At 48.6% G+C, this 12,608-nt stretch overlaps 1 protein-coding gene across 3 annotated transcripts in view; it reads right to left on the reverse strand.

Annotated features, from left to right (window-relative positions):
- The window catches only part of Cdh13 (cadherin 13), a 1,022,569-nt gene that overhangs the window by 645,201 nt on the left and 364,760 nt on the right, over positions 1-12,608 (reverse strand). For all 3 annotated transcript variants that reach the window (XM_063247740.1, XM_013158918.3, XM_063247739.1), the window contains one exon: positions 4,592-4,800. In XM_063247740.1, the coding sequence (XP_063103810.1) occupies positions 4,592-4,800 (209 nt within the window). The remainder of the gene's footprint in view (positions 1-4,591; positions 4,801-12,608) is intronic.

Raw genomic sequence — 12,608 nt, forward strand, 5'->3', positions numbered from 1 at the left:
CCCTGCTGGCACGATGCTGGTGTCCCAGCTCCCGTCCTCAGATGCTTTCTCTGTCCATTGCTTCCCTCCACCTTCTCCCCCAATCACCCCCTTGTCTCACAGCCTCAGCAGACACACTGGGCCCCAGTTGCTTATCCTCCCCTGAGGGCTTCACAGTAACCTGCTCATGCACCTGTCATGTGCTCTCAATTCTGTGCCCAGTGGGCTGACGCTGTAGTGTGGACTCTGTTCTCACGTCTGTCTCACAAATGAGGGCATCAGGGTCCAGGGCACCGAGTGACCCATTGAAGGCCACACAGTCAGTAAGTGGTAGTCAAACACAAGAGCTTCCTCATGTCCAATAGCAAAGCTCAACTCTTAGTGCTAGAAGGTGATGTTCCTCCTAATCTACACCCGAAGGGCGGTCCCCCATGGCCACCAGCTCCCGGGTGTGTCTATCCAGATGGTCCCAGGCAGCTCCAGTTGAACATGCTCAAGGCTCACAACTCTTTCCCATCCATCCACTCCCTTCCTGCCTGTTTCCATTCATCTTCATCACCAGAATGGACCATTTAGAATTATCTAGACCCTTTTTCTTAGATCTGTCTTCCTTCAAGTGATAGGTTGTGTTTCTCGCTTTCCTTCATTGCTATAGTGTGGCTCAGGATCTTACCTGCTGAGCCATGGGCGAAGGCGACAGCCACCCAGGGCACAGCCTCCCGGAAGCTGAGGGTTAGGCAGGAGACTGAGTGTTTGGACAAAAAACAAAAGCCAGATTTTCCATCCTATGTCTGTCAGTCTTGGCTGGGGCTCTTGTGACCGAGTTCCCTGTGTATAAGGAACACCGCAGGAAGGAGGCTGCGAGGATGGGAAATAATGCAGATTAAATATGCACACATGAGATGCACGCACTTGAACACATCCTGTGAGACAGCTCCTCGGGAAGCCGCTGTAGCCATTATCTTTGCCATGAGTTCTCACTGCTTCTTCATCAAGCCCTGCAGGAATTTCCCTGCGCACTGTCTTCGTCCTGTTCTTCCCCATGCTATTCCTACCTGCTCCCCGTTCCTGTGCTTTGAATTCAAAACTCCCTCGCAGCCTCCTGTGGCCCCCGGAAAGGCCTGTGGGAGGTGGGGCTCTGGCTGTGTGGGGAGTGCGGTGTGTGTGGTCCAACTCCAAGCAGAGCCAGGCTGTCCCTAAAAGCTGCAGAGCCCATGGCTGTGAATGGGAAGATCAATGACACCACACTGCAGTCAAAATCACCAGTGCCAGCATCCTGGGCAGAAGGGGGATTCAAGATGCACAAAGTAGCCACCGGAATTTATAGGGAGCATCCTGTCTGCTTCAGCCGTGGCAGGACAGTGCACAGGCAGGGTGCTGAGCTGGTTCAGATGGGCTGGCGGCTGTTGTCCTTGGATTCCTGGCAGGTGACCTCTGCATGCCTTTATTTTGTCCCCACTGGTGAGGCCAGGGAGCATCCTGGTCAACAGGAAGGGCTCAGGAGCTGCTGGGCTGGGGTCTGAGCCCCAGCTCTGCCCCACCTGCTGTGTGACCACTCCGAGGGGCAGTCTCTTGCCTTACAGTCTCCTTGCCTGCCCGTGAAATCAGATGACAACAGCACCAATGATTAGGGGATGAAAAGAGAGACCGGAGCAGGGTGGACTGAGCTCCCGGCGAGGGTTATGTGAGCTGAGCTTGGGTCATCACTGCAGCCTTGGCTAAAGGTGAGACTGCGCCCTGCGCGGTCTCATTTGCTCCTTGTGAAGACCCTAGGAGGTCTGTTATCACTCCTCCTTCATGGATGACAAAATCCAAACTAAACAGAAGCTCAGGAGGTAAGGGAGTCTGCCCAAGGTTATAGCTAACGATAGGTAAGTCCTGCAGGCAATTAGACATTGCCCTCACTGCCCTGAGGACCGTCCTTCAAGGACAAGCAGAGCCCAGGCCCAAGGGAAGGAAGGGGCAGCATCACAGAGGGGCCAGAGGCCTGGACTCGGAGCCGGACTGCAGGGCTCACGGGCATTTTACTTCTTATCATTGTGTGATCATTGTGTGCCTCAGTTTCCCCACTGGTGAAGTGGTAACAGTAGTGCATGCCCATGGTTGCTAGGAGATTGCATGAGCCAGGATGTGAGTGTGGAAGAGCAGCACATGGATCCAAAAGCCTGATTGCTCCCTCTTCTAAAGATACTGATTACTTCTGCGTCCCTGCCTGATGCTTCACCGTGGACACGCACGTCCACGGCCCTCCCAGCCAGGCGCTGAGCCGACTCCTGAGCTCACTAACTTCTTCTCCAGCTGCCGGGCCACTGGTCACACACAGTAGGGCCTTTATGCAACTCCCACTAAACACAGATGCAGGACTGAGCTCCCAAAGAGGACTCTTTTGCTATTTTGTTTTCCTTTCCTGTTCTTTTTCCCGCTTTTTAAAACAAATTATTACATGAACATCTGGGTGCCTTCATGAGGCCTGTCTCACACCTCAGAAAATAAGCAGATGAGGAGACAAATGTCCCTCCTGTTCAGTTGGAGTCTGGCATACCGGATGGCAGAGCAGCCTCTATGAGCTCGGTGGGAAGCAAACTGTCACAGCCAGCCTCTGTCCCCAATGCATTTGGGCAGCAGCAAGTGAGAAATAACCAGGACTCAGAGAAATGGTGTCACTGGGAAGCATCTCAGGGACCTCAAGACACCAGCACGCCTAAGCCCCTGGTCAGGACTCTTCCAGCCCCATAAGGGGAAGTTTCCTCAGAAGAGCCCAGAGTCCCTCCTGCTCCCTTTCAAGTGAAATACTAGGACCCTGTCTCTTCCACACACAACCACGAGCTCCCAGTCATGATGCCGTGTCTGTCTAGAAACGCTCAGTCACGGGTGCAGCCCCTGGCTTGAATCTCCATTCCGTCCTCGTCCCTAAGAAGCACTTTTCCTTCTATGCCTGGGAATATGGTTGCTTTAGTCAATCCAATATCATTTGCATCACAGGTTGTTGACCTCGGTGTTGTGGTGTTGGTGGGTGTCCACAGGGCTCTGTGCCTTCACCGATAAATATCCTGCCTTTGAAAACATCACACAGTGGACTCACAGAATTGTCATCTAAGACTTGCAGATTCAGAGACAGAAAAGAGAAGCAAGGAGTTTGTTCAGTCTGAGGCGATAAACCCCATCCTTAGGAATGTCTCTGAGTGATAGAAAGTTCCAGAAGCACCGCATTGGAAAGATGCTTAGGTGAAGTCAGGTACAACTGGCCATATCCACCATGAGCATGGTGACAAAGTGGGGCAGCCCAGGGGCCATGCATGTGCCACCCTAGCCGTGCGGCCCCTCTGCTCTGAAGATAAAGAAGGCGTGTGACTCTCTCAGGGCCACACTGGCAGCACTGGCGGGAGGACATTGCCGGTTTGTCTGTCCTCTCTCTCTACTCCCCTGCTGTGAACCGCACTCCCTCCACCACAGAACCCAGTCACAGACCACAGAGGGTCGGGGGGGGGCGGCAGGTGGACAAAAGCACTGAGAATTATGGGCTGTGACAACTGAGGAGGGACAGGGGAGCAAGGAGGACAAACAGCTAGGCATGCCACTCTGGGGCCACGCCACTGTTACTGTCCTTATTCTGTTGAATTATTGCTGGGCATAGTTTCAAAATCTCCTTTAACCAGGAAGCCAGAACTTCTGACCTCCTGGTAAGGGAGCAGGAGGTGAGTCAGCTTTGGAAAAAGCCTGAATGCCACAACTGGGAAGCCTGTGTGGCACTTTGTGGCACGCACGGAGAGCACGCACATACGTGGTAGGGGGTTCAGCACCATGCGCATCTGGAAGGGAGTAGGCGACACTCACGGAGAAGGAACACTGCGGAGAGCAGGGGCTGCCTTGCTGTGCAAGTCCAGCGGGCCTTGCTCTTCCCTGCCTGACCCCCAGCGCCTTCCTCTGGCCCAAACACCTTCATTTACTTTGAATGACTGCATTTCTCTCTTTCGAAGTCCAAGTGCAGGTGGAGGGGGTTAACACTACCCTGGCTTCAGAGAAAGACTAGGATGCAGATTCAGCCAGCCGGAGTATCCCCACCGGGGGACACAGTGCTTAGTCTGGTGTTGGGAATGTGATCTAACAAGAGCCAATGATCCGATTTCATCAGCAAGAGAACCCGGAAGCATGAGTGGAGCTGGGGACACCATCACATCGGGAGGCACATAGGTGGTGGGCTGAGACTCTCTCCAGAGTGGAGCAACAGAGAAGATACGGAAGCACAGGACAGATGCCTATCAAAGGTGATGTCGACCTCTTGGTATTGGGCTAGGGATGTAGCTCAGTGGCACAAGCGCTTGCCTGGCAAGCGCAAGGTCATGAGTTCAATTCCCAGTACAGTAAGTAAGTAAATAAATACCTAAATCTGGGAACTAGCCCACAGCCATGCCTGAAGGTAGCACTACCCTGGAAAGTATTAGTTACAGGGACAAATAAATTCCCATGCACTGTTTTTCTTTTTTAGTTAAATTTCTATCGTTTGCCGCAATAACAAAAATAATGTTGGCCAACAACACAGCAAAAGCTCTTTCACCACAGCAGACAGACAGAATCTTCGTCTTTGAGCCCGGTCACCCCAAAGAGCCGTTACCTGCGAGGAGCCTTGGATGTCCTTTCCCCCGACGATCACCAGCTCCGCCATGTCTTCTGCGTGGGGCGTCCGCGCGTGGACGAACAGAGTTTTGCCCACTGCAGTTATATTTCTCAGCGAGACCAAGCTGCCGTCCCTGTTCACCTTGAAGTAAGGGCTGGAGACCTCATAGCGCAGCTGGGCGTTTCCCTTACAGTCACTGAAGGTCACTGGGAAAGAGGAACCAACAGAGACAGCTTAGTGCCTCTCTGTCCTGCTAGGCGGGGTCCCCCATGCTCCCACCCCAGCACCTTCCTTGTCCTACAGCAAACCACAGGTGCCCAAGTGACACTGATTGTGCCCACAGACTTCACACTATCAAGACACATCCTTGATCATCTCCCAGCTTCCAGGCAGGTCCCCCCAACCTAAGCACTGTGGAGGCTACGATGAGCTGGGTCAGGTCCCCCCAACCCAGGAACAAACAGGTGGTGATGCACAGTGACATCTGAGCCTGGATTTGCTGTCTACTTTCTGTTGCAGACTTCGAGGCCCCTTGTTGGAAAGCACAGAATTATATTAGGCTTGCTAAGTAATCGCTCCACAGAGGACATGTTCTGTGACCCCCAGGGAGCCCTGAAACCATAGTTAGTACTGAATCCCACATACACTGTACGTACATACATGACAAAATTTAATTTATAAATTATACAATATACATACATAGTATGATAAAGATTAATCTAAAAATTACACATACATACATATAATGATAAATTTTAACTTATAAATCAGGCAGAGCAAGAGATTAATAATTGCAACTAATAAAGCAATTACAACAATATACTAAACTTAGTTCTTTTGCTCTCTCTGTCTCTGTTTTATTCTCACTCTTGCTCTCTGGAGTTTTCTATCTAATATATTCAGACTACAGGTAGCTAAAACCAAGGAAAGAAACACTGGTAAGGAGCAGGGGCGCTAACATATTTGCTTTTAGCTTTCTGCTGACTAGGCTTGATTGTTTAGTAAATTTGTACTTGAAGTCTAGCATAGACACAGAAAAATGCATGCATCAGAGAATGCAACTCAATAAATACAGTGTGGATAGACCTGTGTATCCCCTACCAAGACCATGATGCAAATATTCCAGTCACCTCCCTCCTGAGGAAAGTCCTTCCCTCCTTTCCAGAGACAACAATACCTCCAGCCCTACTTCCATGGATTCGTCTCACCTGCACTAGCCTTGCGTCTAAGTGGAAAGATGAAGCCATAAGCCTTTCTGTTTGGCTTCTTCCAAGCAACATTATGTTCTGAGATTCACTCATAGATGAAAGTGGCTTATTGGAATCACTGTACAGTAATTGCTGATGGCCATCTGGTATCCAAACACGGTCTTTATCTGAATCACTATGGAGCATTCCCCGGTGTGGCTATTGTACTATCAGTGGGCACCTGAGTTCTTTCCAATGTGCGTCTCAAATTACTGCTACTAGGAACTTCCTTCTCAATCCCTTTCGGTGACAGCAGCCTAGATTCTGTATATAAGCCATCTAATCTCTTGATAAACTCAGCTGATCTTTCTGTTCTGGGGAAACGATAGCAGTCCTGTTAGGCATTCACAGTATTAACGAACGTGGATGGCACAGTTTCCACACACAAGGCTCAGGGCTCAGGGCTCAGCAGTTTACAAACTTCTTCAGCCTTCACAATGACAAGGGAGAGGGTGCTGTCCCGATCCCCTCCCCTTACGGTTTCTAAATAAAGTCGTGGAGGCTTAGGGAGGCAGTAGCACTGCCCACGTGCGTGCACACACACACACACACACACACACACACACACAAATTCATCATTGATAAGTCGAGATATAAATCCTGGTCCACCTGCCTTTTTCCACAATATGTTCCCAGTAATGACAGCCCCAGGGAAGCACATGCCTCTAAGAATCCTACCAGCCCTGAAGATTAGTGCCCTGGACACCCTGGCCAGCCCTGCTCCCTGCAGTGCTCACACTTGTTGGCCTGCTCTGACCATCAAGGTAGTCAGGATGGATTTAGCATGTCTGGCTTCAGCTTTTAGAAATCAGCTATGAAGGAGTTGCTTTCATTATCAGCATCAATTAGCACTCATCCACTGGAAGAAAATTACTCCGGTGAAGAGCCAGCTGTGAAGGCCTTGTTCCCACTGCCCGCGTGGGGGTCCTGGTCGGACCTGCAGACAGAATCAGAGCAGACAGCTCTGCGGGGCGGGCCGGGGAAGCATGAAGGGACTGGAGGAGATCCGGTTTCAGAAAACCCCTAATGGCTCTCAGCTAAATTCCTCCTTCCTTCTCTCCCTCTGCTCTCTTTCCTTCCCTCAATATCCTCATTTTCCTTCTTTTTCCTTTCTTCTTTCTTTTCCTCCTTCCTCAGATCTTTAATAAGAATTTACATCATGCTGATGTTAAGGTTATTATGTGGCACATGGACAGACAGAGTTCCTAGTTTAAACCCTAATGAGGAAAAAGACGTCACTCCAATATTACAATAAGTAATAGGGAGCCTGTTTGGGGCTGACAGAACCACAGCTTATCCCAAGGTCCTGTGACACCAAAGGAATTGGACAGAGGCCGGCAGAACTGGACCGAGGGCAAAGGAGAAGTGTGAAGCAAGAAGACGGGTGGTGTGGGCATGAAGCTTTACTTCTTAAAGGAAGGCTTGGCCTTTGTCCCTGCAGCTACAGGGTGGCACCATCAGCAGACTCTCAAGGGACTATGGCTCTCATCGCACCATGGCCGTGGCACTCCAGGTGCTCCTCGATGTCTAGGCTGTCCATCGCTTCTCTCCCTGCTCCTCACGACACCCCTCCTCTGTGTCTAACATCCGGGTGCTTATGCTGCTGGCAGCGGGCAGACAGAAGGTACTTCTCACCTGCTTTACCCTAGCAACTCTTGGCTGTTCTCAACATCCAGCTCAAACAACTGCAGGAAGGGACACAGGGCCCTTCAATCGCCTTGTACCAATATGTCTCCTTTATACATCTATCCTCTCTCCAGAGCCAACAACTTGACATCTTCAGCCACAAAAAGAATGTTTGCCTATGACGAGGCCATCTGTAATGATGCCACTTCACTTGGTTACTGTCCAGGACAAAACTCTGCTGCAGGGCTGGTGAGCACCCGAGACAGGAGAGACCCCCAGCAAGGCTGGCAATCAAGAGAAAGGCCTTCAGTGATCTCTTGACATGGTGCAGACTGGCAGTGGAGGTTAAGACCCAGGCCTGGTCTCTCCTGAACACCGGGCCCGGAGGGCATCCATTCGTGATGGCCCTCAGCCTCCTGTGTTCAGCTTTGACTCACCCACAGTAGTTGGAGTCAGACATGGCCACTTATCTTTCCCCGTAGTCCCAGTCGAGTTTCACACAGCTCCAGTGTGAAGCTGGACTCAGTTGTACATTTTGAATGACGGAATGATTGGACAGGTAACGCTTCCAAAACTTGCGCTTCCTGAGTGTTTGCTGCGGTGATTATCCGCGCTGCCTCTTAGCCCTCAGAGCAACTTGAATCGACAGAAGCATTTTTCAACTTGGGTTTTCCTTCATTTCTTCCTCCCTAAGCAGCCATTTTAATAACGCATTCCTAACGGCCATCCGTCTTGCGGGATGTTAATATCACAAAAATGCTTCTGTCTACCTCTCTATTTCACTCCTATATTTATTTATTTATTCTTTTTAAACACAAGCTTTGCCCTATGAACAGAATGACTACTTTTAGCATCTTTCAGACCACGTGGCTGCACTGAAGGTGTAGTCTGTGATCTATTATCATCTTTTCCATTTACAGGAGAAGAGCTCGGGCTTTAGAGAGACTGGCTAACCTGCTCAGCCACAAGTCCTGAAAGGCACCGACCAAGAACACACCCCTCGTCTCAGCTGTCTGTGCTGATGGCTCATGTTCTGGGCACAGCCACTTCCTAGGAATAAACACGCTAAAAAAGGCAGTTTCCCATCTCAGTCCCACTGGGCGTCTCACAGGTCCCTCGGGAGTCATCAGACTGCCAGGTGACGAGGTCCTGAGACAGTGAATCCACATGCAGAACCAGGCTTGGGTAGGGCTGCATCTACCACCTCCCTGACCATATCAAAAAGATGACAGCGGCACGAAGTCTTAGCTTGCTTTCTACCCTCTGACCAACTCAGGAGCGCAAGACTTCGATTTGGTTTTTTCCCCAGACTGATTAATGTCTATGAATTCACCAAAGAAGCCTTTCAAGGGTTATCAATCCCTGCCCCACCTCACCTCCCCGCAGCGGAGTCAGCATCTGGGCGTCCGCTATCTCTCAAAAGCCCCCCAGATGAATCTATTGCAGACAAAGCCAACCTTAGAAAATCAACTATTTGTCAAGATGCCAGGTTTCTACCTTTCCCGCCATTCCAGGCAGGAGAATGCAGACCTAGCATGCCTGAGGAGGTTAGTTTTAATGTTAGCTTTTAAGCTCTTTTTCTGACCCTGGGTCATGTGGAAGGGCTCTGTGACCTTGGATAAAGGTCTTTCATTGTGAAATGGCCATCTAGCACCTCCCTCAGAGGCTTGTTGTCCTGGTCCTAAAGGAGACGTGTGCTACCTGCTTAGAGCGCTCAGGACCCCGCTCAGTGCTCCAGGAGGAACCAGGACTGTCACTGGTGTTCCCATCATTCCGATGGAGCTACCTTTACCTCCGCTGGCTCTCGTTCCCACTTGCAGCTGGTTTCCTGCCTGTCCCTATGTCCTTTTGCTTCTTTCTCTTTGGGCAACTTGGCCCTGGCCTGACAGCAGCCAGTGGCATGCTGTTACCATGGAGACGGTCACTACAGGCAGCACTGCTATGGCTGATTCTGATCCACACCTGTTCGCCCTGAATCCTTTCTCATTTCTTGGTGAAGCCCTACCCGTCTTCCTCACAGAAGGAAAACTGGATGCTAAAGGATCACGTTACAGTGCCCTTTCCTTAGCAAACTCAACAGAGGTGTGTGGAATATTTTCCAAGCCGATTGCTTGTAGACATAATTTCATATAAAGCAAAGGTCTGATTTTTTCCTAAATAAAGACACCACACTGCCATCCACCAGCAGCCTCGCATCACCTTGAGGTAGGAACTATTTCCTCTCTGGAAACTGAGAAGAATCTTTATAGTACATTTGAATATGCCAAATGCAGCTTTTCTAATGTGCATTAAAATAAATCCAGAATTAAATTAAAATATTTGTCCTCGTGTCTACTAAAACATGCACCATGACATTCACTGCATCCTCAGAGATGCCAGCCTGGTGACCTCCACCATGTCCACTCCTCATGCAGGTACATCCTGCCTCTACCCTACTCAGTCTGTGAACGAGGAGGCTCTGGCAGTCAAGGATCTGGAGGGAAATACTGTATTTAACAATAACGGAGGCTGGATCAAGGCATGAGCTCCGGAAGAGGCACAGACCTTGCTTGTTTCCTGGCTACTGACTTAGGCACTATCTAAATGACTGGCTTGACATACATGAAAAATAGTTAATCAAGAAAAAAAGAATTCACTGTGCACATTTCTCTTCCCCCAGTATGTATTTTGCTACTGAATATAATCTCACCTTAAATCCCCTATTTAAAGGGTGCAAAGGATATGATCCATCCCTGTCTCTTATTATTTAATTTGTGGAAAACCCAAAATGTCACTGATTCTCCAGCTTTTCAACAAAGACCAAGAAAGTGCATGTCGGGAGTACCAAATGCACAGGAAATATTTAAGGACGAAATTGAAGACTTTATGACTATTTTAAAATATTTATTACTATAGAGATAACCTCCTAAGTAGCTCAAAATGACACCATGTTGATAATTGAAAGGAAAAATTCTAATTAACAAACTTGACAACAAATATTTGAAACTTCAGTCTGCACTGGAGGTGGGACCCAACGAATTATCCGTGCAATTCTGAAGCTATCAATGACATTCTTTCATGGTTTATCGTGGTGGCATTTCAAATAGCTTCTGGAAAGAAAAAAATTACACATATAATACACTGCACATGGGGATTTATTGGAATCAATTGCATAACATCATTCTTTGAGATAATCTCTGAGCACCCCGGGAGAAGAGAGGGGGACGCCAAGTCTCCCTACCTGGGGGAAAAATGTAAATTAGACAACAGGCAGCTCTCTGAGTTTCAATTATGCTTTCAGCGTGTTTCCACTCAAAATGTCCTCTGGGCTTAATGCAAATGTCACAAAAAGACAAACTTCAGCTGGGAGACAAAGCCACAATTGAAATGGAAAGTTTGGCATGTGAATTAAGGGCCTTAATCTTCCTGACCTTGATTTTATGCTTTTCTATTTCTTTCTTTTGAATGTAAGTCCTAGGGATGAAAATCCAAAAGGCATAGATTTCTTACCACTTAGAAATACATGAAGGAGCAAATTAAGCTGTATTATGATCCCCCAGGATATATGAGAATGCAGGTAGATTTGAGTTTATCTGCAAAATATAGAACAATTCTGCTCATAAACATGGGAACTATTTTTATGCACAAGGTAGTTGCGATAGTTATACAGTTAGTTTCTCTTAGTTCCTTGAAAACAAAGGTTTGTGCTAATTATTGTTTGGACAAGATTCATCATGCCTGCTTTGTACTCTAAACAACTACTAGGAAGACAATGATACACAATATATTAATTACTGTAACTCTCCTATTAAGATGTTTTGGGATTCTGTTCCATTATTTTTAGTTTTTCTCTTTAAAATGAACAAGAAAAAGATTTTGATTTGCATTAATGTTATAAATATGTTTGTGTCCATCTGTGATTCACACGCTCACGTGTCAGATGGGAACGTGGTGCTAAGCATGCACGTTGGCTGCTGAGACCCACAGATCAGCCCACATGGAAGCCGTAGAGCCTCTGGGTTGGTATTGAATCCACTTACACACTTACACAAGGGTGTATGTGAATCAGCACCACAGCTCTGGACTGGTCATCCTGAGAGCTGTGTCCTCCCTGCAGACAGACACCCTCTTCTGGAATCCCCAGCCACACCAGAGGGAGGCTGTCCAGTAGACGCTGGTCACAGCGATTCTCATTTGTAGCAACGCTCGATCTCTGTGATGGAAACACTCTAAGCATTGCTGATTCCAGGGAGCCCACGTGCCTTCCGTGGCCTTGTTAGTTGTCTAAAATCTTCATCAGCTCGCAGGAATATCTATATTCATCCTCACCAGAGACGAGGCGCTGCCCCTGTGCAGCAGACTGTAGATCTTAGCACACTGGAGGGAAGCGGGTACCTCAGTCATCTTTGCTTAGTTAGAAACATCAAATACCACAGTCCCACCAGCGTGCTCCTTGCTGGGTCATCTGCAAAGTCTTTGCTGGACATCAGAAGCAATGCCTTTCTGAGAACTAAAGCAGCAGTTTGTTCAGAAGCATCAGATCGACTCTCGCCAGAGAAAGACCATTGCTTAATAGCTTTGTAATCACTGGAGACCTCACTGCCATCGAGAGGCAGTAACTTCTTTCCAAAGAACTCACTCACAGTGTTTGTCCAGAGGTTCTTCGGACCTATCCCACTGAAGGACGAGGAAGAGCTCCCTCTGGTTTCTTAGTTTGCCAGCATTCTGGCCAATCAGGCTTTTACTCACAAAGATTCGTCTCACCCATGCTGGGTCAGACTCAGGGTGATACTACAGGTGTAGTATCAGGATGATGCTACAGCCTGGGGGCATTCTCCCCTCCTAATTCTCACATGCAACAAACTGGACCCTGGGCTCTGGATGTGACCCAGTGAGTTACAGAGCCTCTGTAAGGTCTGGGAGTGTTCCTAGCCATGACTGATTAACACACGAGTGGATTTTGCTGTGACAGGTGCATAATACACATAAAACAGTCTTCACACCATCTCCTGTGTGGATTCCGACTTAGATAAGAGCTTCAATTCTATGATGTCAGTGCAAAGTACAATGAGTGATTCAGACAATCGATCCTCAGCACAAACCCAGTTTTGCTGTGTAAACCCTTGAGTTTCCTCTTGAAAAACACGGTGCCCATATCTGCT

This window comes from Cavia porcellus, unplaced genomic scaffold (assembly GCF_034190915.1).
Source record: "Cavia porcellus strain 051 isolate PalLab524CR breed Dunkin Hartley unplaced genomic scaffold, mCavPor4.1 scaffold_4, whole genome shotgun sequence".
Classification (NCBI taxonomy): Eukaryota; Metazoa; Chordata; class Mammalia; order Rodentia; family Caviidae; genus Cavia; species Cavia porcellus.